This window comes from Thalassophryne amazonica, chromosome 4 (assembly GCF_902500255.1).
Source record: "Thalassophryne amazonica chromosome 4, fThaAma1.1, whole genome shotgun sequence".
Classification (NCBI taxonomy): domain Eukaryota; kingdom Metazoa; phylum Chordata; class Actinopteri; order Batrachoidiformes; family Batrachoididae; genus Thalassophryne; species Thalassophryne amazonica.
In genome coordinates this window covers 135,812,273-135,839,772 of record NC_047106.1, presented here as the reverse complement: position 1 = coordinate 135,839,772, position 27,500 = coordinate 135,812,273, and the positions used below count along the sequence as shown (strand labels likewise).

General features: G+C 41.4%; 1 protein-coding gene across 1 annotated transcript in view; it reads right to left on the bottom strand.

The window, feature by feature from the left end:
• Positions 1-27,500, bottom strand: part of nlk2 (nemo-like kinase, type 2) — a 106,387-nt gene that overhangs the window by 62,831 nt on the left and 16,056 nt on the right. Inside the window, 2 exon segments of the mRNA XM_034168636.1 lie at positions 17,779-17,834; positions 26,499-26,628. Of these exon segments, the coding sequence (XP_034024527.1) occupies positions 17,779-17,834; positions 26,499-26,628 (186 nt within the window).

Here is a 27,500-nt window from a genome sequence, read left to right as displayed (position 1 = left end):
AAGTTCTCTGCAATGGCATTAGACCAGGCACACAAACAAGAAAATGCTATGATAAAAGGAGAAGGTGGTGCTGTGGGCTTGACAAACAATTCTTCAGCTCTGAGACGTTGGATGATAGGTGGTCCAGAGGTCAGTAGGCTTATTTGTGACTTTGAGAACAAATCAGAGAAATCCAGCAATGGTAAACATCATGAGCAGACAGCTAGCATGCAGGATTCCTTTGTAAATGAAGTAAGTGCTCTCAAGAAGGTCATTGAGGATCTTGGAAGTCCTTTTCTGGAAGACAGCAAGGATTTGTTAACTCTTGACAGCAAAGTTATCACAAGCCAATTAGCTGCAGAAAGTGTCAAAGAGATGTATGAGCTAGGACAACGTCAGTTTGAGACATTCGTAGCTGAACAGATCACAACTCAAGCAAAGTCAATTACTCAGCCCATGAAGAAGAACAAGTTGTCATTGTTCTCTGAAAGTCAACGTAACTCGAAAAAGAAAAGTCAGGTATCTGCATTGAAGGATGACTGTGTCTTATTCTCTAGACGATACATTGCCTGCCAATCTCGAGAGGAAAAACTGGAAGAGTTCTTCAAATATGAGCACCAACCATGGCCACCATCTCTATCAAAGTCAGGGGAGATGAGATCAGGAAAGAAGTCTGACTTGTTGGTTCTTCTGGAAAGCCTTTCAAACAACAACAAAAAACAAAAACAAACAAACAAAAAAGGAATAACAATTCTAAACACAGAAATGTCTACAACTCGTCGACAGACCACAATGTGGTTTTGCGCAAGTAAAAAACCTTGTGTGAAACGAAAGAGAAACACGGGAGCTGTAACGCTGTTGTGACTATTTAAAAATGCCGGGTTTGATTCTCGTGTTGGACGTCGCACTCATGACTCCTCCAGTGATGGCATTCTCTGACCAATCAGTGGCCAGCAGCATGTTGACGTCACATCGTAGTAACGGCACGACTTGTTTGGAATCTCGCCTGAGCAGATACCAAAAAAGCACCAGGTATTATCCCAAATGGAAAAGCAAAATAACCTAGTAGAGTTGAGCCAAGTAATGCTAGAACTGTGTAATGGAGAAGGGTCACAACAAACTAGAATGACTAAACCAACTTAACTACAAAAGCACAAGAAATCAATAACACTAACAGCACTGTTAAACTAAAACAAACTATAACCCCAATTCCAATGAAGTTGGGACGTTGTGTGAAATGTAAATAAAAACAGAATACGATTTGCAAATCCTCTTCAACCTATATTCAATTGAATACACCACAAAGACAAGATATTTAATGTTCAAACTGATAAATGTTATTGTTTTTGTGAAAATATCTGCTCATTTTGAAATGGATGTCCGCAGCACATTTCAAAAAAGCTGGGACAGGGGCAACAAAAGACTGGGAAAGTTGATGAATGCTCAAAGAACACGTTTGGAACATTCCACAGGTGAACAGGTTAATTGGAAACAGGTGACTGTCATGATTGGGTATAAAAGGAGCATCCCCAAAAGGCTCAGCTGTTCAAAAGCAAAGATGAGGTGAGGATCAGCACTTTGTGAACTGCATGAAAAAAAAAAAGTCCAACAGTTTAAGAACAATGTTTCTCAACGTTCAATTATAAGGAATTTAGGGATTCCATCATCTACAGTCCATAATATAATCAGAAGATTCAGAAAATCTGGAGAACTTTCTACACGTAAGCGGCAAGGCCGAAAACCAACAATGAATGCCCGTGACCGTCGATCCCTCAGGCGGCACTGCATTAAAAACGCTGCCTTCTCTGGGCCTGAGCTCATTTGAAATGGACAGACGCAAAGTGGAAAAGTGTGCTGTGGTCTGATGAGTCCAAATTTCAAATTGTTTTTGAAAATCGTGGACATCGTGTCTTACGGACAAAAGAGGAAAAATACCATCCAGATTGTTACCAGCGCAAAGTTCAAAAGCCAACATCTGTGATGGTATAGAGGTGTGTTAGTGCCCATGGAATGGGCAACTTACACATCTGTGATGGCACCATCAATGCTGAAAGGTACATCCAGGTTTTGGAGCAACACATGCTGCCATCCAAGCAACGTCTTTTTCAGGGAAGTCCCCGCTTATTTGCCAAGTCACATTCTGCACGTGTTACAACAGCGTGGCTTCATAGTAAAAGAGTGCGGGTACTAGACTGGCCTGCCTGCAGTCCAGACCTGTCGCTCATTAAAAATGTGTGACACATTATGAAGCACAAAATACGACAACGGAGACCCCAGACTGTTGAACAACTGAAGTCGTACATCAAGCAAGAATGGGAAAGAATTCCACCTACAAAGCTTCAACAATTAGTGTCCTCAGTTCCCAAACATTTATTGAGTGTTGTTAGAAGGAAAGGTGATGTAACACAGTGGTAAACATACCACTGTCCCAGCTTTTTTGAAACATGTTGCAGGCATCCATTTCAAAATTAGCAAATATTTGCACAAAAATAATAAAGTTTATCAGTTTCAATATTAAATATCTTGTCTTTGTGGTGCATTCAATTGAATATAGGTTGAAGAGAATTTGCAAATCACTGTATTGTGTTTTTTATTTACATTTTACCTAACGTCCCAACTTCATTGGAATCGGGGTTGTACATCAGTGTGATCAGACAGCATGAAGAAAAAAAAAAACAAAAAAAAAACAGCAGAGCAGGAACAGAGCAGACTCGCACACGTCAAGACAGACTCTCTCAAAGCAAAATAAAAATAAAACCTACCAGCTCCACTGAGAAGAACAAAATACACAAAATAAAAAAAACTTAATAGGGCACTCACCCACTTGTAGAATGAATTCCAATATTAAATATGCTGTTAAATCAAAATGCTGCAGCTAGAGTACTGACGGGGACTAGAAGGAGAGAGCATATTTCACCCATATTGGCCTCTCTTCATTGGCTTCCTGTTAATTCTAGAATAGAATTTAAAATTCTTCTTCTTACTTATAAGGTTTTGAATAATCAGGTCCCATCTTATCTTAGGGACCTCATAGTACCATATCAACCCAATAGAGCACTTCGCTCTCAGACTGCAGGCTTACTTGTAGTTCCTAGGGTTTGTAAGAGTAGAATGGGAGGCAGAGCCTTCAGCTTTCAGGCTCCTCTCCTCTGGAACCAGCTCCCAATTCAGATCAGGGAGACAGACACCCTCTCTACTTTTAAGATTAGGCTTAAAACTTTCCTTTTTGCTAAAGCTTATAGTTAGGGCTGGATCAGGTGACCCTGAACCATCCCTTAGCTATGCTGCTATAGACTTAGACTGCTGGGGGGTTCCCATGATGCACTGAGTGTTTCTTTCTCTTTTTGCTCTGTATGCACCACTCAGCATTTAATCATTAGTGATTGATCTCTGCTCTCTTCCACAGCATGTCTTTTTCCTGATTCTCTCCCCTCAGCCCCAACCAGTCCCAGCAGAAGACTGCCCCTCCCTGAGCCTGGTTCTGCTGGAGGTTTCTTCCTGTTAAAAGGGAGTTTTTCCTTCCCACTGTCGCCAAGTGCTTGCTCACAGGGGGTCGTTTTGACCGTTGGGGTTTCTTTGTAATTATTGTATGGCTTTTGCCTTACAATATAAAGCGCCTTGGGGAAACTGTTTGTTGTGATTTGGCGCTATATAAATAAAATTGATTTGATTTGATTAAATATGTAAAGTCCACTGCACCAAAGACGTTCCCATGTACAATCACCAGTCGGTGTTGCGGAGCTCCTTACAAAGTTCTCATGTGATTCTAGCAAATTAGATAGAAAGTCCATTATCTTCTGAAAATAACCTATTCCAACTTTTTTCCAATGTAAGAAATCCATGTGCATGTCCAGGCAGCCTGAAAAACTGTCATCAAGATGCATGTTTACAGAGGGACTAAAACAGCATGCTGCGACTGTTAGAAATTGTAAATATATGTTACCAATTATAATGTGTCTATCTTGATTTTTCTTATATATGTATGTTTCTGTGATTTTACTTTCTAAATGAACCACTGAGCATTTCACACGGTAAAATGTCCTCTTGCTGCCTTGAGAAACGTCTGAGAGCGTAAATCTTGTTTACTGAGCACAGTAGTACGTCTTAATTAGCTAACTGTCCTTGAACAAGAACATTACGCCCTGTGAACACCAACTGTAACCGGTTCTGTTTTGACTCTGTTGAGAAACCCATAATACGAGGTCTGTCCAAAAAGTAACGGACCTTTTTAATTTTTTTCCAAAAATTATATGGATTTGAATCACGTGTGATTGCATCAGCCAAGCTTGAACCTTCATGTGCATGCGTGAGATTTTTCACGCCTGTCGGTTGCGTCATTCGCCTGTGGCCAGGCTTTGAGTGAGCACTAGTCCACCCCCCTCGTTGGATTTTCATTGTCAGAGAAATGTCTGAATGATTTGGAGCTTTGCTGCATCAAATTTTTCCAGAAACTGTGAGAGACAGCCAGGTGGACACTATTCGCTAAATTCAGATGGCTTTCAGGGATGATTTTATGGGAATCACACAGATTGAGGAGTGTTACAGCCGGTTTAAAGACCGCCCACAGCGTTTCAGAGTGTGCCGCGTTCCGAGCAGCGATCAACAGGATCAAACGACCAGATCATTTCCAAACTGAACGCTGTGTTGATCCGGGACGTCGTCTCACTACCACAGAAATGGCAGAAGACGTAGACATCAAGACTTTTTCGGCACATTCCAGTGTTCCAGTAGTTTGTCATGGAAAGAGGAGCGGAGGAATGCGCCATCATGCCGCGAATGGCACGGCACAAAACCATCTCCATGTTGGTCTCACAGGACGGCTTTCAGATGGCTTTTGTTGGCTTTTCTGTCATGTGACTATCCAAGAAATTGTGGATTAGCTGGACATGCCAGAACATGTCCTGTGAGGCTTCATGACGGCGTTGCATTGCGCCATGCGGCTCCGTCCCGACGTGCGAATTCCTGTGGTTTTGTCCCGCGCTATTCGCGGCACGGTGGCGCATTCCTTCACTCCTCTTTCCATGACAAAAACTCCTGTAACAGTGGAATGTGCCAAAAAAGTCTTGATGTCCACGTCTTCTGCCATTTCTGTGGTAGTCAGACGACGTCCCGGATCAACACAGCGTTCAGTTTGGAAATGATCTGGTCGTTTGAGCCTGTCGATCGCCGCTCGGAACGCGGCGCGCTCTCAGCCGCTGTGGGCGGTCTTTAAACCGGCTGTAAAACTCCTCAATCTGTGTGATCCCCATAAAATCGTCCCTGAAAGCCATCTGAATTTAGCGAATAGTGTCCACCTGGCTGTCTCTCACAGTTTCTGGAAAAATTTGATGCAGCAAAGCTCCAAATCATTCAGACATTTCTCTGACAATGAAAATCTGTGCTCACTCAAAGCCTGCCCACAGGCGAATGATGCAACCGACAGGCGTGAAAAAACTCATGCATGCGCACGAAGGTTCAATCTTGGCTGATGCAAGCGCACAATTCAAATCTATATAGTTTTTGAAAAAAATAAAAAGGTACATTACTTTTTGGACAGACCTCGTAATGTCTTATCTGGATGGAGACAGGCGCTGAGTTGTTTTCTTCTGCTCATTCTTGTCTTTTATGTTTGTATTTGAATAAAAGGAGGTGAGCAAGACTGGGCCCTTCAGAGTGACATGAGGCGAGGGAGGGGTCCCGTCATTTTGCTCTCCTTGCGCAAGAAAGAATTACAGTCTCATTGTCTGATTATTCTCTGTGAATATCTGAGTTGTCTCTCATTTAACAGGTTTGACTGTGACATTTTCTTGGTCCTTTGGAGCGGGATGCCAACAAACCTGAGGATCGTCAGCCCGTGAAGGAGGACTCCATGGCAGACCACAGCCGTGGCCGGGATCAGATCCCGTTAAAGACTCTTTCCGGGGCGGACTCCTCCCTGACGGGTCGGCATTCATCAGGGTGAAGGCATATGAATTTCAGCGACAGAGATTGACCACGGGTGAGAACTGTTTTCTTGGATACAAGCTTGGGCGTGTGACTGGGAGTCGCCGCATGAAAAAACCTGTAATGTCTTTTGATTTGTGTTCTGACTGTAAGATCATCACACTTGTCTTTTGGCTGCAAGGTGTTAGAAAAAAGTCATCTTACGGGTCCGGATCAGCACGCAAATTCTGTACAGTGTCGTGTCGGTAAAACCTTCGGTGGGCAGGCCGTAAAATTCTAGGATAAACACGTTCCCTCAGTGTTGTCCACTGGAAACACTGAAAAACAGTTGGTGGAGTTTCATTAAAACGCGGTAAAAAGAGGTGCGAATGTGTTTGTATGAGTGTGTGTATGATTGAGAGTGCTCACAACCGAATCGCAGGTGGCCTGACATCTGTCTTGCCAGCAGACAAAAATAAAGCCATTGTCTGTGAAGTAAATTGTGAACATTCTATGCTGCACAACACCTGTTTGAAAATCCACGAACCTGAAAAGAGGCGCCAGGCAAGGTTCACCCACCTCTGTGAGGTCAAAGTGGTGACACTTTTCAGGTTGATCGGTGACCAAACAGCAAAAAGGAAACAACAACAACCCATTTGTTTAAATCTCCCAGATAACCCCACAAACGGCTAAAATGAGAAATTGTTGTTCCTGCTGCAAAGACAACACACAGCCACAGTCAAATGATTACAGATTCAGGTAGGAAATAAAAGACGTCTTACTTTGAAGTTGAGAATTTTGATTCCCTGAGTTTACGTAAGGGTTAAAGGTGATTGACTCCGAGTTGTGAAACAAAGGAATTAGAGAATTAAGATTCTGTCTGGTCTCGAGGTCAGGAACCCTGTGGATATTGTGTATTGTGGAGTTTTGGTGTGGATTTGACTACCTTAATGTGATGGACAAAACAGCTGTTTATAGGAAAGACTAACACTCTTTGAGAATCGGTGTTATCACTGACGACTTTGATAAATGTACCGCTGATGTCTGTCGTTGCCGTATGTGTATGAGTCTGGGTCTAGGCTGTAAAGAAAAAATCTTTAAGGGGAAAATTCTGAGATAAACCTGTTAATGAAATAAACTTATTCAGCTTGTTAAGATGATAACTCAAAAACAATGAATACTATCACCTTCCTACTTTTCATATCGAATGATCATATAACTTGGATGAAGTGGTTACAATATGGCTAATTTCTGCACACCGGATAAAGTGGAAAAGCTGGTTAGTTTTGCCTATTTAACATATTTCAAGCAAAAGGTAATCAAGATTACATACCGGTAGAACAATTAATGATTGGATTCATTATTGTGAATATTTTCATGTGGTGTTGATTTGTCCTCTGTAATATATTTCATTTGTGTGGTTCTTTTCTGTCTGGGACAAAATTTAGATTGACTGCTTTAATTGAACACTGCAGTATCTGGCTTATTTTTGCCTCAGTAATCATGAATGAGCTACTGTGTAACTGACTAATTAGATCAATGAGTTCCAGCGGGTATTTCTAAACTCGTTTGGAAAGAGGCTCATCTAGGCAATAAAGAATTTGGGTTATAAAACATCTCTATGAATCAGTTCCCCAGTATACATATTAAATACTGCTAAAAAAATAAATACATTTTAATTGACTGGTCAACTAATTATTTTTGATTGAAATAACAGACAGAATTACCTGTGAGGGTAGACAGAGTGGGTGGTTGTCGTAGATTCTCTGTGGACTGTTAAAAACTGATTGTGAGACTGTGAATTAACACCCAGTTCCCGTCCTCCAGGCCCCAAAAAGTCTGGTAGAAGGTTGGCGGGAAAGTCTCCTATCAGGGCACTGTAATTAATAGTTCCTTTGAGTTCTACGTGCATACATGTGTCTATAATATGTTGTGTGTAATGGGTCACAGGTCATTTTTGGACCTGTGGATGTTTTTCTAGTTTTTAATTTGAGAAAAGTTGGTTTATTTTGCTTATGTGATATACTTTAAGCAATAGTGAAATTCTTTTTTTTAAACTATGGTGTTGGGGAGAAACATTCACATACACAACTGCTGAAGGAAGCTCACCCCCTGTTTAGAGAGAAAACAAAAACTGGTGCGAAGTGTTATCAGTTTGTTTGGGAACGCAGTGTGATTAAACTCATGTCTGAGAGAAGGACAGTGAGCCAACTGAAAGGTATCAGAATGTTTTTGGACCCTCGACTCCGATGGGTTTCAGTTGACAGGATGGAAATGTGGCACTATGTGTGTTATTTTCCGTGCATGACAGGTGGAGAAAAGGTACGTGCAAGTGAAAGTTGGATTTAGTATGTTGGAAAGTTGGAAGTGCAAGTTTGGGGTGGTGGAGAGTGTGTGGTCACACGAGGGTGTGAGTGCAGGTGGTCAGGAAGAAAAACAAAAGGTTTAGTGTGTCGGGTTGGTTTGGGGATACAAGAGATGTGGTATGGAGAAAATGTGTTAAACTGAGGTCACTTTTATATGTGACCTTTGGGCAGACCTATATTACCCAAACGCTTCAGGCTATGCTGTAGTCTCCTCTGACAAAATCTTTATTGCTTTATTGCTCAATCTTTACCTATCCACATGTTGGCGCAGGCTGCAGAGCTCATAACCTTAACTGAAATTCTCAAAGGCATGCAAAATAATGCTTCAGCATCAGAAAAGGCTCTGCGGGTCACAGAGCTTTCTCTTATCGTGCCCCTGTTCTGTGGAATGATCATATGGCTAGCATACTGGTACAGTTTTGTTTTATGCTTTTTACTCTTTTAATTAATTTATTAGTAATTGGAGCAGGCTGTGGCTTCAACTTTACCTAAATTCTGGGTCTTTTAGTGAAGTTTAGGGCTAGTGGCCAGCGATCACCTTAGTATTTCTCTGTTTTTCTTGTTGTTTAATCCTGGCAAATTATACAGTATTTTTTGTCTTTCTGATGCCTGATTCTGTTTTTTCTCTGTTTAAGGTGCAGCTCGACCCAGAAATGGGAGTTGTATTCGTGTTGGCGATCCTCCTGTCCTGTGCGCCAATAGTATTTCTTGTATATTCGTCTGTGAATTGTTCTGTGAATTGTTCTGTAATTTATGTTTGTAGCATGGCCCAAGCAGAGGGTCACCCCTTTGAGTCTGGTCTGCTTGAGGTTTCTTCCTCAGAGGGAGTTTTTCCTTACCACTGTTGCGCTGGGGGTTGGTAAGGTTAGACCTTACCTGTGTGAAGCGCTTTGAGGCAACTCTGTTGTGATTTGGCACTATATAAATGAAAATAAATTGAAAATTGAATTGAAAATTTGGAAGAATCACAATGTGCACCAAAATGAAGATGGCGTTTATGCCTGACCTTCGAGCAAACCAGTCCTGCCCCGCAGCCTCTTTGAGTGGGCTGCTATTTTGCGTCATGGCCCGTGCCATGTCTCGACAGGGGGAATGGCTGGACTGGTTAATCATCATTTTTTCAACATTTGGGTTTCAGGCATATGCAAAAACTACTGCAGAGCATGTTTAATTTGTGCGAAACATAACCCCCAGGGAAATGAGAGGCCAAAACGAGTGAAATTCCCAATACCTAAATACCCATTTCAAACAATTCACATGGATTTTATTGAATTAAATCAATGTGAGGGAAAGAAATATTGTGTAGTGCTGACTGGCGCATATAGCAAATGGGTAGAAATATTGCCTGTTAAACATGCAGATACCCTGACAGTAGCGAAGATTCTCTGTAGAGTTTCAAAATACACCTTACGGTGCGATGGGACCTAGAGTAGTAAAATTTAGCCCACCCGCCTACCTCCAGGCGAGTGGGCTAAATTATAATACTTACTTATTATAAATTATAATACTTAATAGAATTGAGAGATATAATACCAAGACATGGTATACCAGAAATGTTGTACAGCGATAATGGCTCACATTTTGTAAATAAGATCATTCATCATTTAACAGATCACTTGTGAATAAATGCAAAAACACACTGTACTTATCACTCCCAAAGTGCAGGTTTAGTGGAAAGAACAAATGGCACAATTAAAAATAGACTGAAAAAGTGCATGGAAGAAATAGGAAAAAAAAAATGGATTTATTGCCTAGATTTAGTAAAGTTGTACATGCATATAACGCCCAGTTTAGAAACTGGTCTTACTCCATTTGAAATCCTGTATGGCAGGCCCTACAGGTTGCCAGATTTGCAGGCAATAACTAGGCCAGATAGTGAAGATGAGGAATTAGTTGATTATATGAGATGAGTATTGACCCACAAAGACGTAATACACGCTAACAAGATGTCAGATTCTCCTGTTTCTGTGTAGGAAACTGAGAATCCGATCCAGATTGGCGATTGGGTGCTGATAAAGGCCATTACGAGAAAGAACTTATCTCCAAAGTGAGAAGGTCCATTCCAAGTGCTGCTGACCACCCCCACTGCAGTAAAAGTTGCAGAGAGGTAACTGCAAAAGACAAAGATATCTGAAAGACACTGAACTGGACGAAGGAAACAACGTTTAGGTCCAGCAACGGCTGGAAGCACATCTGTCCCTCCGTAGAGTCAAGACAACAGCTCAAGAGAGGGTGACCAGAGTGTGATAAGAACAAAGACAAAGATAAAGTTGAACCAGACAAGGAACCCAAGCCCATCCAGGGTCCTGAAGCAGATGAGAAACCAGCTAAAAATGAGGAGAATCCTATCAACACAAGCCAGGAAGAGAAGTAGACAGACTACAAGCTTGAAATAGAGCAAAAGAAGTAGACCAGACCAGACCAGGAAGAGAAGCAGACGTTGTCTAATTCCTTGTGAACAGAACACGAGGAAATGTGTACCTGTGTGTGTGAAACATTAAATGGTAAATAGACTGCATTTATATAGCGCTTTTCCATCTGCATCAGACGGAAGAACAGGACAAAGTACATAACATATTATTGTACTTCCAACTGCAGCATGCTTTACACATACTGATATAGTACAGATTCATGCATCACATCTGAAGGGAAACAGCATAAAAAGAGTTCCTGATTCCTTCAGTCCCTAAGCCCAGAACTACTGATCTGAAATCCTGAACTGTCACCAAAGAAAGAAGACATCTACTCTCCAAGCACAGAACTGTCAAAAAAAGGAGCGCTATATTACGAGACTGTTCCAGCCATGGAAAGATTTAAAGATAAAGATAAACTTTATTGATCTTTATTGAAACTTTTTGCCGCTAGAGCGGGGTGTAAAGTTGACACTTTGCTGATAATACTGACGATTATTGCTATAATTGTGGCATCTACTGTGTGGTGGTATGATAAATTATATAAAAAATGTGAAAACTCAGACCAGAAGCAAGTAAGCCCGCGATCGAGTTCTAAGTGGATGTTTGATACGCCATGTAACTCATATCAGATGAACATGTGCTATAGATGGTAGGGGTGCCGGGAAAAAAAATCGATTCACGTCCGAATCGCAATTCGTATTTATTACGATTCTGAATCGATCCAAAATGTCCAAGAATCGAGTTTTAAAAAGCATTTTTTTTTTTAAACATTTTCTTGCTTACTCACTGCGTGTACTGTTTGTCAGGCAACGGCTTACGTACTACAGCGTCCCTGCGAGGGGAGGGTCCGGCATGGAGTTCAGTAGCTGCAGCTTAGCGTGACGGATGAACAGCTAATTCAGCCAGCACGGTCTTTGCTGAAGGCAAATGTTTGGGCGCATTTTGGATTTTATTATTTGCTGCGTAAGAAGGAGCTTGACATGACTTATGCAGTGTGCGAAATCTGCAAAATGAAAGCCAAGTACTTCGGAAACACTTCAAATCCGCAAGCCCACATGCGACGCCATGACCCAGAGCTAAAAGGAGCGAAGCAGCGATATCTGCCGACTACTGACCAGCGCTTCTCTAAACTGTCAGCCAACTCTGAACAAGCAAAGCAGATAAGCAAATTTACATCTAGAATTACTTGATAATGGGAGGCTGAGCCTTCAGCTTTCAGGCTCCTCTCCTCTGGAACCAGCTCCCAATTCGGATCAGGGAGACAGACACCCTCTCTACTTTTAAGATTAGGCTTAAAACTTTCCTTTTTGCTAAAGCTTATAGTTAGGGCTGGATCAGGTGACCCTGAACCATCCCTTCTTCCTGTTAAAAGGGAGATTTTCCTTCCCACTGTCGCCAAGTGCTTGCTCACAGGGGGTCATTTTGACCGTTGGGGTTTTTCCGTAATTATTGCATGGCTTTGCCTTGCAATATAAAGCGCCTTGGGGCAACTGTTTGTTGTGATTTGGCGCTATATAAATAAAATTGATTTGATTTGATTAATCTTGTAAAGCTGCATTTTCTTAAACATAAACATTTAAGTAATATAACTATTTCTCAGAGCTCTTTGAATCGAAAATTGAATCGAATCGTCACCCCAAGCATCGGAATTGAATTGAATCGTGAGTTGTTGTATGATTCACATCCCTAATAGATGGTATCACTTTCGAATGAAAGCTCAGAACCGTTATTATCGGATCAAACAGTGTTCGTTTCACTCTGTCAGCCATTGGGGCATTTCTACTTTTACTAATATGCACATCACATGCTGACCAGGTTTCTAGCGGCCCCGCCTGGTACTGCAAATTTCCGGCCGGCTCTCGGGTTCAAATTTCAGAAAACTGAAATGCTGCTGAAAATGTACCAATTCAATCATATTTCAAGCTTATAGAGTCATTGTTTTACAATTTTAAACCAATAATTAAAGTAATAAATGTATTTCTCATTTTCTTTGCATCAAATCGCAAACAGCAGAGATCAGAGAGCCAACGCATTCTGTGGCCACAGCGCTGTGAACAGCAGCATCTGAAAACAGCATCTCTGCTCAGAGCTGAAGAAAAAAAAACACTACCATGAAAATCCTGCATTAAATAATCCAGAAGTCCCTCTGTGTCTTTATCTGACGATACATTCAGAAATTTACAGTTTATTTTACAGTTGAAAGGCTTCGTGTTTCCAAAAAGCTCCAAGTTTGAAAAACAGCAGATGGTGTGCGCGGCCAGTGAGAGAGAGAGGGAGGAAGAGAAACACACACACACAAGACAGAGAGAGGAGGGGCACAGTGTCAGTGAAAGAGGTGAAGAAGTGAAAAACTGCTTCAGAAAGTTTTTCTTTTAAGACAGCAGGTTTGACAAATCAGTCAAAGTTCAGCTCTTGTTCAAACAAGGCAAACAGTTGTTAAATTGTTTAAAAAAGTAATGCAATTCCACTCAAAAATGTTGAAAAAAAAACAACAAAAAAAAAACAAACAAACAACAAAGCTGTCAGGATGACAGAAAAAAATCCTGCTTCACTGGATTAAAAACTACTGTGTATCATTTTTTAAGAAGAGAGTAAATGCTATGTGCATCAAATATAAATGTTTTTAACATTTTCAACGTTATTTAATGTATTTACTTAGATTTTGACAGAAACATGCAAAAAAGAACTTTGATCTTATAAATACATTACAACATAAATCTATATATATTTTTTATTCTTGCTTTCAATGCATTAGTTAAAATAGGGCTTGCCAATAATGTTTTAGTGGCATAAAACCCTATGGCATCAGGGGGCCACGGATTCCAGCGATCATATAATTTACTCCGCACTATAATGGTCATAGCTAGAACCTTGTCAGTGACCACTAATTATTACTGCATGTGCACACAGAGACTTACAATCATGTGAATACTTTGATGTTGTGTTGCTAAGTGGGATGTTAAATAACGTGTGGATTGTCCTTTTTTTTGTACTTTTTGTGGCTTATTCTTTTGATCAGGGGGGCGCTCTTGCAGTTTGAAAACCACTTCAGGGGGCGCGCGCAAGGGATGGGTATTGAGAATCATTAAGAAATTATTCGATGCACCGACATCAATAGCCTTTTTGCTTAAAGACTCCATTATCAGTCCTTCAGAGCAGCCGTTGTTTTTGATGGCGTTTTATCAGAAAAATGACCATTTCTTTACTTTGATTGCAGACATTGATGTGCAGTGCAGCTGGCTGAGCTCAGTTCAGAGGTATGGAGTGACAATCATGCCATTAATGTCTGAAAAGAAATGTTTTTGAGAAAAACTACAGATTTTGTTAATTTCTATTTATGTCCACAGATCAAGGATCCAGTGACCAATTTCATATTTATTTACTTTAACACTCAATAAAATGTTGACATAAAAAACCTGTAAAGCCTACTTTTAGTACACGGAAAATTCACAGGAGGTATTGATAAGGGAACTGATAAGGAATCTTATCAATACCCATCCCTGAAGTTGAATTAATGTCATTTATGTTAAAATGTGCTAGCTTTGCCAAAGACATTTAAAAACCACACAGAGATGTTTAAATGTTTAAAAAAATGATGTTCAAAATATGACAAAAGGTAAAAATAGAAGAAGAATAGAAAGTTCTTTAAAAGTTCTTGGTCCAGTGAGACATCTACATCAATTTGACCAGTTAACGCTTAGCCTAGGCTTGTGTGTCATACATCATACGGACAAAGTGAGGAACCTTGGGGTAATTTTTGATCCTACGTTGTCCTTTGGCCTCCATATTAGAAATATTATGAGGACTGCTTTCTTCCACTTGCGAAATATAGTGAAGATTCATCCCATCCTGTCTGTGGCTGATGCTGAGACCCTGATCCATGTGTGTATCTCTTCTAGACTGAACTATTGCAATGTTTTATTTTCTGGTTTACTGCAGTCTAGCATTAGGGCTCTCCAACTGGTTCAAAATGCTACAGCCAGACTTTTGACACGAAGCAGAAAGTTCGACCACATTACACCCATTTTGGCATCACTTCACTGGCTTCCTGTCCCAGTGAGATCAGATTTTAAGGTTCTGCTACTAGTCTATAAAATTGTTCACAGACAATAAGAAGGGTGAATAAGAAGTCTGCGGGTCACAGAGCTTTCTCTTATTGTGCCCCTGTTCTGTGGAATGATCTCCCTGCATCAATAAAACATTCAGATTCTGTGGAGACTTTCAAGTCCAGACTTAAGACGCACTTATTTTCCCTTTCGTATGGCTAGCATACTGGCATAGCATAGTTCTACGCTTTTACTCTTAATTAATTTTATTAGGAAACGGAGTGGGCCACGGCCTCAACTTTACCTAAATTCTGGGTCTTTTAGTGAAGCTCAGGGCTTGTGGCCGGCGATCACTTTAGTATTTCCGGTTTTTATTGTTTAATGCTGACAAATTATACTGTATTTCTTTCTTGTCTTTCTGATGTTTGATTCTGTTTTTCTCTCTGTTTAAGGTGCAGCTCCATCCAGAGATGGGTGTGAAAATTGTGCTGGAGACCCTCCTGTCCTGTGCACCAACAGCATTTCCTGAATATTCTTTTTGAGAATTGTTCTGTAAAGTATGACTGTAGCATGACCCAAGCAGAGGGTCACCCCTTTGAGTCTGGTTTGCTTGAGGTTTCTTCCTCAGAGGGAGTTTTTCCTTACCACTGTTGCTCTGGGGGTTAGTAAGGTTAGACTTTACGTGTGTGAAGCGCCTTCAGGCAACTCTGTTGAGATTTGGCGCTATATAAATGAAAATAAATTGAAATTGAACATGTTTAAAATGTTTGAAAAGGGTGTAAAATGTGGGAAAGAATAGAAAGTTCTTTAAAAAAAATGTTTAAAATGTTTACAAAGGCTGTAAAACATGTAAAGTTCCTTAAAAACAAACAAATACTTTTAAAATGTGTTTAAGATGTGTAAAAGAATAAAAAACACACGATGTTGAAATTGTGTGTATGTGTGTCATGGGGGGGGGGGGCAACTATTCATTCGTTCTCTTGGCCGGGGTGGGGTCACCCTCCCACACTTTGAAAACCCCTGGATAATTTTTTGGGTTATTTCTCCATATTTCTTGTAAGAAGGAAGGCATAAGTACTGTTTAATCTCTGTAAAGCAGGTTCAGAATCAAATTTAGTTATTTCTTACTTTGCAAATTCATCAATTGCACTTACATTTCTTTTCAGGGAAGAAAGCAGGACCTTTTATTTTTTATTTTGTTTTTTTTTGGGGGGGGGGGGGGGGGGGTGTTCGGACAAGATTGAAGTGAATGTCCCCAATCTGGTGATATTGTGACTTGAGAATTAAAACTTTTCAAATTGAAAATTATGCAGGGGAAATGTGTAAAAAAAGTCTGGAATCTCCCACGTTCAATTACTTAATGTACATTCTTTTTTCTTTCAAATAAGTTTATTGCACATTCGTAACATACAGTGTGTCAATGAAACACAAACATTTTAGATTATTTTCACTAATCAAATTTCAGCACAGAGTAAGACCAGAAACAGTACTAAAAGATTTAAAATTTTGTCTTAGGACTTCAGGACACAAGGCTGGCTAGGACCCCGAGCGGAAGCATTGCGCGCCACTTCGGGTGATAGATGCCAACAGCATCGCTATGATAAAAATTTCTGGGGAGAACCCTGCAGCACCCTGACATCTGTGTGTGTGTGTGTGTGTGTGTGTGTGTGTGTGTGTGTGTGTGTGTGTGTGTGTGTGTGTGTGTGTGTGTGTGAGAGAGAGAGAGAGAGAGAGAGAGAGTGTGAGTGAGTGAGAGAGAGAGAGAGTGAGGCATTATTGTAAAGTACTTTATGCAGAGATGGAAATGTTGTAAATACAGTATTTACGAGGTCTATTAGAAAAGAAACCGACCTTTTTATTTTTTTCAAAAACTATATGGATTTGAATCACGTGTGATTGCGTCAGACAAGCTTGAACCCTCGTGCGCATGCGTGAGTTTTTTCACGCCTGTCGGTTGCGTCATTCGCCTGTGGGCAGGCTTTGAGTGAGCACTAGTCCACCCCCCCGTCGGAATTCCTTTGACTTCTTCCTGAGACTGGCGCTTTGCTTGATCAAAATTTTTTCAGGAACTGTAAGGCACATCCAAGTGGACACCATTCGAGAAATTCAGACGGTTTTCGGTGAAAATTTTAAGGGCTGATAAGAGATAATGGAGTGTTACTATCGCTTTAAGGACAGCCCACGGCGCCGCGCCCCGAGCCGCCGTCATCACCCTGTTTCGAGCTGAAAACTTCCAAATTTAAGCCTCTGTTGACCCAGGACGTCGTGAGAGAACAGAGAAATTTCAGGAGAGGTCGGGATCAGCAGTTTATCCGGACATTCCACTGTTAAAGGAGATTTTGTAATGAAAGACGTGCGGCTGGATTGGCGCGTCGGCACCCAGCCGCTCATGGCGCGGCACCACAGCAAAACACCTCCGTGTTGATAACCATTCCTGGGTCAACAGAGGCTTAAATTTGGAAGTTTTCAGCTCGAAACAGGCTGACGACGGCGGCTTGGGGCGCCGTGGGCTGTCCTTAAAGCGATAGTAACACTCTTTAATCTTTCATCAGCTGTTAAAATTTTCACCGAAAACCGTCTGAATTTCTCGAATGGTGTCCACTTGGATGTGCCTTACAGTTCCTGAAAAAATTTTGATCAAGCAAAGCGCCAATCTCTCAGGAAGAAGTCAGACAAAGGAATTCCGACGAGGGGGGTGGACCAGTGCTCACTCAAAGCCTGCCCACAGGCGAATGACGCAACCGACAGGCGTGAAAAAACTCACGCATGCGCACAAGGGTTCAAGCTTGTCTGACGCAATCACACGTGATTCAAAGCCATATAGTTTTTGAAAAAATAAAAAGGTCGGTTTCTTTTCTAATAGACCTTGTATATTTATGTTGATGCATTAGATTCAATCTAACACTAACAGCTAAAACGTGACCTTACTGGATGTATTCAACAGACAGCAAAAAATGCTTTGGGGCCTAAAAAACACAATCTACTGCTGATCCTGTAAGACGTGCTGAGGTTTGCTGTGTTTTCAGAGTCAGTCCCACACATAAAAAGGTCTATTCCAATACAGAAGGATACATTTCTTCAAAGTAGTCGATATGTGGAGGTTGAAGTATGTCCAAAGCAGAGAGTACCTGAGAAGAGAAGAGTTAAAGCCAAAGGTTTCCAAAAGTTACTCAAAGTGTGTGTGTGAGAAAAAGGGAGGAGAATCATTTTCAACTTTAAGACAGAATCATTTATTTATCAGATTAAAAAAATTCTTTATTTCGATTCTTAGAAAGTTTATAAATTCATACGTGAAACCTGCAGATCAAATATTACGCTAAAGGTCATTTTAAACTGGTGATTAAAGTTAACTTGCGTTACAGAATATGTTGTTTGATGCTTTGGGGACCACTGAAAGGTCCATATTGTATGATGTGGAATAAACTTCTGGATGTCTATTATCTGACTGACTGAGATGCTGTATTAACATAGACACAGAATACCTTGAAATTCTTTAAAAATGGTGAAGTCATTTGGATGGAAAACAATGTCTTTGGGAGCATTGGGTGGTACAGATGGGCCATATTGTAATGTTAGCAATATACCAGTAGAAATTCTCCCAAAGGTAGGAATTTGTCATCTACCCGATATAAACAATATAGTTGATATGTTTGTCTTCTGTCACTACATGTGAGCAGTTCATGCAGAATGAAAAACAGCATGGTGGGAGGCGGCACTGAAATCGAGTGAAGATGGGAAGTTAAAACAACCATAAACTGCACAATGACAATATGATACTGTGGGATCATAAATGCATCAGTGTAATAAAGAAAGGTTTTCAGAACCACAGAATAATGCGTTGTGTGTGTTTTGCTCTGCTCTCTGTAGTGTAGGGAAGCCCAAATTCACAGCAATCAGAATGGTGCGCAAAAGATCTAATTTATTACGTCCGCCAAGGATGTAATAAAATCCTCAGCGTTTATTTATGTCTGTCTGTTTGTCTGCTAGCAATTACGCAAAACTACTGCACGGATTTTGACAAACTTTTCACCACAGATAGTTATAAGGGCATAGAAGACTCCATTAAATTTTGGAGATGATGCAGATGCAGACTCCGAATCAAGATTTCAATTTATATAGGCTTTTAAGGGCCCTGTCCCACTGGCGTTTAGGAGGATTTGCGGATGGAATGTGCACAAAAGTGGCCCACATCCGCCAAACAACCATAATAACCGTGTAACATTCCTGTATGAGTCGGCCGCCATCCGAACATGTCCGTGATCATCCGCAGAGGCACGCATGTCCGCAGCCAAGATTTTGAGCGGCTCAAAAATCCTGCTGCGGATGAGATCCGCATCACTGCCTGAACACACACTGAAGACATACGCAGGACATACACAACCAATGCGCCGCATATGCCCTGTCATCCGCAACCGACGGGTTGGCGCGGCTTGGCGGCGGACCGGGACAGCGTGCAAAACAGATATGACGCGTGCCCAGCACGGCCACATCACGGTCGCAAATGGTATGTCGCGCATGCAGACAGAGTGGGCACAGATGAAGCGAGTGCATCACGGCTGCTGTGCCCCTCATGGGGGCGCCTCCGCAGTTGCCTTCGCTTCTGTTCCGTTATATCCGCTTTTCTTCCTCATGTATTCGCTGATCCACCCCGGGACATTTGTCATTTCCGCCCACCTTTGTTGTGGACGCTCAGCTTTTGTCTCCTCATTTCATGCGCAAATCATCCTAAACGCGAGTGGGACAGGGCCCTAAGGTCTACGTCAAAACTATTTCACAGATTCACAGAGACACTTTTAAGCCCTGGTCCCACCGAATAATGAAGGATGAATAATGAGCCATGTATTTTTTTGTACGAGTCCTGTCAGGGCCTCGTCTGTTATGTGGTTTTAGGTGGTTTAGTCTGCCCTTTGTCAACCTCTGTTTATTTCTGCTTTTTCTGCCCTCATTTACTCTGTCTGTCTCAGCTAATGAGTCCCTTACCTTTTTGTTCCTCCTTGCCTCCCTCTGGTGTTCTTCTGAGTTCATTACACATCCTTGGCCTTTGATTGAGCAGCTGTACGGAGTCCACACCTGCTGCAAAATCACTCCCTAATCAACTGGGTTATTTTAGTCACTGTCTGTCTTCCCTCAGCGTGGGTCCATTGCTCCTTGCTTTATGCACCTGCCACATGATGGCTGGTTTCCTGCTCCTTACCAAGTCCTGGCAATTCCTCCTTTTGTCCAGCTTTCTTGTGAGCAATCAGTTTTTTCTGCTCTTTTATCCTTTGTGTTTTTGTCTGGAGAAGATTTGGCATTTTTGCATTTTCCCTTTGTTTGAAGAAGGAAGAGTTTAGGTCTTTACTCTCTCTCTGTTAGGCAATTGTTGGACTTTGTTTTTTGAACACTTTCTGCCCCGAAAGACTTGGCATCTGTTTTGTTGGTGCATTCCTTTCCTGACTAGAGTTCGTTTTGGATGAACTGTCCTTTGAGGTGAAAGTTCATCAGCCTGTTGGCACCGTCTCCCAAGGCACTTGTTGCACTGATACTAAAACACAATATTTGAGTTTTTGTCTACCCTGGAAAGCAGTCCCGACTTCGTCTGCACTGATATTGCACCGATACTAAAAGACAATATTTGAGTTTTTGTCTACCTTGAAAGTTGAAGTTCTGAGTTAGTCTGCACTATATCACACCGATTACTAAAGAACACTATTTGAGTTTTCATCTGCACCTGCTCTAAGAACACTCCTAAGTTACTCCATTCTTCTGAGAGATCGATTACTCTCCCGTCCTGCACTGAGATTAAAGATTTCTGAGTTTATATGCATGAGAAGTAGCCAGAGCTTTGTCAGCACCGATTTTAGGACGAGTCTGGAGTTCCTGGTTGCACTTCAACACCTGAGGTTGGGCCTGCACCACTGCAGTGGAAGAAGCCTGGGTTGTTGACTGCACCTTAATTTACACGAAGCCTTCGTTCCTCTGCACTCAAAACATAGAGGAGTCCTGAAATTTGTCAGCCCTGACCTCTGATTTATTCCACCGGTGTCTAATAAACTGTTCTTTTCTCCATCCTGTTGTCTCGGCTGCTCTGCATAGTAGGGTTATTTGTCTGTTTCTGGCTCCACCACCGAACCGTGACAGTTATTCAACAAAAGTGGGAGAATATTGGGCTAACAAGGCTTATCTAAGTGTGGCGCTAATTTCAAGAAGTTCAAAATTTAGCAACAACAACATGGGACAGTTTGTGTACTAGGAGGACAAACGAGGATGTTAGAGGTATGTTTGTGGTGAGAACGAGGCCGTTAGTGACAATCCCACCTGCTTTGTGCACTGGACGCTGTATATAAAATAATTATAATCATTTTCTGTCAGAGTTTGGATGTTGAAAATGGAGAGGAGGGTCCTGTTGTATGGGCCGCCCGAAGAGGAGGTACTGCTGGCTCACCACCAGAGGGTGCCCTGCCTGTCGTCAGGTTTCAGGCACCAGAGGGCGCAGTCGCCTCTCAGGAGCACCAGTACTGACAGCTGTGAGTCATCACTCATCTACACACCACACCATAAAAGCCTGGGAGAGACATCACAACTCTGCCGAGTTATCTGCTTACCCTCAAGGTAAACTACTCAGCCGTTCTGTGCCGTACGAACACGTTTTTGCAGCAGAGCTTTTTGCAGTCGTAACCTTCTGTACACTTGCAGCCGAGTTTGAGGAAGTTGGAGGTGTTGGCGTCTCCCCTCCTCACTTCAGACTTTGATTAAGTGATACATAAGGCACTGCATGTACTCTGTGTTCTTGTGTTTGGAGGTGGAGGTTTTTCCCTCAGGAAGGAACTGTATCTTTGCTGACTGTTTGCTGGGTGTACACACACCCACCTTTAACCTGTCTCTTTTCCTGCCAGCAGTACCGGATCTGACAGCTGGAAGTGGTGGCCACCTGGGGACTCAGGACTTGGCGGCTCCAGTGTGTTGCAGGTCTCCGTTGGCGGTGGAACCTCGTGGGTCCCGGCTCTTCTCTGGTTAGGCGTCTCCTATCCTCGGGCCTGCCCACGCGTCACCGAGTTTTGTGATTGACAGACTAAAAGCATATTTGGTTGTTTTGTGCACATTTGCAGAATAAATTGTTATTTATTCGGACTTCCTATTGGCCGTTCATTTACGCCCCCTGGCGTGGGTCCGTGTACTTCACTTTCCCAACAGTTTTTGGTTTTTGTTCAGACAATAACAGACAAACACAAAGTTAAAAGTTGGATCACATGTCAAAATGACTGTATGCTGCAGAAGAAATATAGCCAGCGAGAAGAAGCGCAGAGGCGACTGTCTAGGAACTTGTGGTTCGATTCTAGCTGGTTATGGATGGGTTTTGTGTTGCGGGTATTTGGGGGTGTATATAATTAAAGTGGCCACCTCATTCTGGTGTTTCTTTTCCCCTTTGGTCACAGAGAAACCTTTCCACAGTTCTTTTTCCTCCTCTTCTTTTTTTCCAAACCTTGCACTGGGTGCAAATGCAGAACAGCTGCATTTAATGACTCTGGAACACAGGTGAACTGCAGCCTGACGCACAGATGCGCATACAGGCCAGACTATGCAGGAGTGTCCTTTTTTTTGGACTGCATTTAAAAAATGTGACAATCGGAGGTCACTAAAATTAACATTAAATCGGTGTGTAACTTTGCAAAAACAATGTCGGACTCTATAGTTTTCTCTGGGCCCCTCCCCAATCGGACCGGGAGTGACATGTTTAGCCGCATGTTCTCCTTGAATTGCTGGCTGTCTGAGTGGTGTCCAAAAAATGAGGTGGGCTTCATAGATAATTGGCAAAGCTTCTGGGGAAAACCTGGTCTTGTTAGGAGAGACGGCATCCATCCCACTTTGGATGGAGCAGCTCTCCAGGTCTCTCTCTTCTAAGTCCCTGTTGGTAAATGATATAATAATTGATCAACATATTGATTTATTCTGCCTAACAGAAACCTGGTTACAGCAGGATGAATATGTTAGTTTAAATGAGTCAACACCCCCGAGTCACACTAACTGTCAGAATGCTCGTAGCACAGGCCGGGGCGGAGGATTAGCGGCAATCTTCCATTCCAGCTTATTAATTAATCAAAAACCCAGACAGAGCTTTAATTCATTTGAAAGCTTGTCTCTTAGTCTTGTCCATCCAAATTGGAAGTCCCAAAAACCAGTTTTATTTGTTATTATCTATTGTCCACCTGGTCGTTACTGTGAGTTTCTCTGTGAATTTTCAGACCTTTTGTCTGACTTAGTGCTTAGCTCAGATAAGATAATTATAGTGGGCGATTTTAACATCCACACAGATGCTGAGAATGACAGCCTCAACACTGCATTTAATCTATTATTAGACTCTATTGGCTTTGCTCAAAAAGTAAATGAGTCCACCCACCACTTTAATCATATCTTAGATCTTGTTCTGACTTATGGTATGGAAATAGAAGACTTAACAGTATTCCCTGAAAACTCCCTTCTGTCTGATCATTTCTTAATAACATTTACATTTACTCTGATCGACTACCCAGCAGTGGGGAATAAGTTTCATTACACTAGAAGTCTTTCAGAAAGCGCTGTAACTAGGTTTAAGGATATGATTCCTTCTTTATGTTCTCTAATGCCATATACCAACACAGTGCAGAGTAGCTACCTAAACTCTGTAAGGGAGATAGAGTATCTCGTCAATAGTTTTACATCCTCATTGAAGACAACTTTGGATGTTGTAGCTCCTCTGAAAAAGAGAGCTTTAAATCAGAAGTGTCTGACTCCGTGGTATAACTCACAAACTCGTAGCTTAAAGCAGATAACCCGTAAGTTGGACAGGAAACGGCGTCTCACTAATTTAGAAGATCTTCACTTAGCCTGGAAAAAGAGTCTGTTGCTCTATAAAAAAGCCCTCCGTAAAGCTAGGACATCTTTCTACTCATCACTAATTGAAGAAAATAAGAACAACCCCAGGTTTCTTTTCAGCACTGTAGCCAGGCTGACAAAGAGTCAGAGCTCTATTGAGCTGAGTATTCCATTAACTTTAACTAGTAATGACTTCATGACTTTCTTTGCTAACAAAATTTTAACTATTAGAGATAAAATTACTCATAACCATCCCAAAGATGTATCGTTATCTTTGGCTGCTTTCAGTGATGCCGGTATTTGGTTAGACTCTTTCTCTCCGATTGTTCTGTCTGAGTTATTTTCATTAGTTACTTCATCCAAACCATCAACATGTTTATTAGACCCCATTCCTACCAGGTTGCTCAAGGAAGCCCTACCATTATTTAATGCTTCGATCTTAAATATGATCAATCTATCTTTGTTAGTTGGCTATGTACCACAGGCTTTTAAGGTAGCAGTAATTAAACCATTACTTAAAAAGCCATCACTTGACCCAGCTATCTTAGCTAATTATAGGCCAATCTCCAACCTTCCTTTTCTCTCAAAAAATTCTTGAAAGGGTAGCTGTAAAACAGCTAACTGATCATCTGCAGAGGAATGGTCTATTTGAAGAGTTTCAGTCAGGTTTTAGAATTCATCATAGTACAGAAACAGCATTAGTGAAGGTTACAAATGATCTTCTTATGACCTCAGACAGTGGACTCATCTCTGTGCTTGTTCTGTTAGACCTCAGTGCTGCTTTTGATACTGTTGACCATAAAATTTTATTACAGAGATTAGAGCATGCCATAGGTATTAAAGGCACTGCGCTGCGGTGGTTTGAATCATATTTGTCTAATAGATTACAATTTGTTCATGTAAATGGGGAATCTTCTTCACAGACTAAAGTTAATTATGGAGTTCCACAAGGTTCTGTGCTAGGACCAATTTTATTCACTTTATACATGCTTCCCTTAGGCAGTATTATTAGACGGTATTGCTTAAATTTTCATTGTTACGCAGATGATACCCAGCTTTATCTATCCATGAAGCCAGAGGACACACACCAATTAGCTAAACTGCAAGATTGTCTTACAGACAAAGACATGGATGAACTCTAATTTCCTGCTTTTAAACTCAGATAAAACTGAAGTTATTGTACTTGGCCCCACAAATCTTAGAAACATGGTGTCTAACCAGATCCTTACTGTGGATGGCATTACCCTGACCTCTAGTAATACTGTGAGAAATCTTGGAGTCATTTTTGATCAGGATATGTCATTCAAAGCGCATATTAAACAAATATGTAGGACTGCTTTTTTGAATTTATGCAATATCTCTAAAATCAGAAAGGTCTTGTCTCAGAGTGATGCTGAAAAACTAATTCATGCATTTATTTCCTCTAGGCTGGACTATTGTAATTCATTATTATCAGGTTGTCCTAAAAGTTCCCTAAAAAGCCTTCAGTTAATTCAAAATGCTGCAGCTAGAGTACTGACGGGGACTAGAAGGAGAGAGCATATCTCACCCATATTGGCCTCTCTTCATTGGCTTCCTGTTAATTCTAGAATAGAATTTAAAATTCTTCTTCTTACTTATAAGGTTTTGAATAATCAGGTCCCATCTTATCTTAGGGACCTCGTAGTACCATATCACCCCAATAGAGCGCTTCGCTCTCAGACTGCAGGCTTACTTGTAGTTCCTAGGGTTTGTAAGAGTAGAATGGGAGGCAGAGCCTTCAGCTTTCAGGCTCCTCTCCTGTGGAACCAGCTCCCAATTCAGATCAGGGAGACAGACACCCTCTCTACTTTTAAGATTAGGCTTAAAACTTTCCTTTTTGCTAAAGCTTATAGTTAGGGCTGAACCATCCCTTAGTTATGCTGCTATAGACGTAGACTGCTGGGGGGTTCCCATGATGCACTGTTTCTTTCTCTTTTTGCTCTGTATGCACCACTCTGCATTTAATCATTAGTGATCGATCTCTGCTCCCCTCCACAGCATGTCTTTTTCCTGGTTCTCTCCCTCAGCCCCAACCAGTCCCAGCAGAAGACTGCCCCTCCCTGAGCCTGGTTCTGCTGGAGGTTTCTTCCTGTTAAAAGGGAGTTTTTCCTTCCCACTGTAGCCAAGTGCTTGCTCACAGGGGGTCGCTTTGACCGTTGGGGTTTTACATAATTATTGTATGGCCTTGCCTTACAATATAAAGCGCCTTGGGGCAACTGTTTGTTGTGATTTGGCGCTATATAAAAAAATTGATTGACTGATTGATGAATGGATGCTGTGAATCGAAAACCCACACTACTGGAGGGTTGGACCAAACATGGCCTAAACGTGCACCAACGTCGCGCTACATGGGTCATATTTGGCTTGACGTGGATCATATGAGGTGACACGAGCCATTCGAGGCACGGGGCTCAAATGAAAGGACGGTCGTGGCTCATTAGAGGCTGATACCTGGCACGTGTGAGATACAGACAGGCACATAGGTTTCTTTGTAGTGGATACTTAGATTTATACATGGATCATTATTCAAAACACAAATTTCTGACAAATCCATACGTGGTACAATATTCATGGCTTTATTATTTGGTGGGTCCGAGGCTTTACACATGCAGAGATGTAAAAGAACAAAAGAAACCAAATTAACTGTATGTGTGTCACAGAATTTTGGTCAAACACCTAGATTTATCAGATTTTTCATAAGCCGATTAGCCAGTACTTTCAGAAATCAAATTATTTTTAGTGTTCATGTAAACATGGTCTATGTGTAAAACACACACAGAGGATAGCAATATACTAAATAAACTATTTTGTCAATGTCCATATAAAAGAAACACTACACACAAGACAGAAATAAAGCATCTAACTGTGTGTAATAGTAATACTAGTAATAGCCAGTTTGAGGAAAAAAAGGACAATTATTCACACTGTTCTGTACTTACATTTTCATGTTTGAAGAAACACAGCATCTTCAGCTCCCGAAATACTCTCTTGCAAGACACAAGGTTTTGGAAGACATTGGGCATCTTTTTAAGGGCAACTCGCTTTCCATCTCGAGGGTCTGTCACTGACCTAGACAATGAAGACAAACACAATAACATTTAATGGCTTTGTGAATTGTTCTGTATCTTATGTCTGTAGCATGGTCCAAGAAGAGGGTCACCCCTTTGAGTCTGGTCTGCTTGAGGTTTCTTCCTCAGAGGGAGTTTTTCCTTACCACTGTTACTCTGGGGGTTAGTAAGGTTAGACCTTACTTGTGTGAAGCGCCTTGAGGCAACTCTGTTGTGATTTGGCGCTATATAAATGAAAATAAATTGAAAATCGCTCTTATTTAATAGAATGATCATACAGTTAATTTAACAAAATCACACACTGCAACAGCCAAAAGGAAATGAACAGTCTTGTTTGGGTTGGAAGATGACATCTGATCAGACACCCTCGTTTGAATTTATATGTGTTGGCTCCGTCTTCATTTGCCTTGAACGTTGATTGTAGCCTCTGGCGAAGAAGAACAATCTTCAAACAAAAGTTCCGACCCTAAACTATGACCCTCTCCAGTTGTGCTCTTTTCACTGAAGCAAATGGGCATCACTCTTCGTGTCAAGCTCACAGACTGTATACTGGACAAAACCTGCATGACATCACCCATAGGTTTGTTAGCCAGAAGAACAGTTTTGAAGCACAAAAATTGCTGCTCTGTGCACCATGTGAATAAGTCTCAATCAATTCACAAATTTTATCAATTTTATAAATGTTAACTGTAGCGGTAGAAACATGGCTGCTGGCCACTATTAATGAGCACTTTTCACATTCTTTTAAAACCTGTTTCTACTTTTATTTTTATTGAACTACATTTGCCATACAGCTTCTCTCTTCCTAGAAACTGGAGGAGACAACATGCAGGGTAGCTGCAAAGTGCACGTGTGAAGAAAACAGAGAACAAC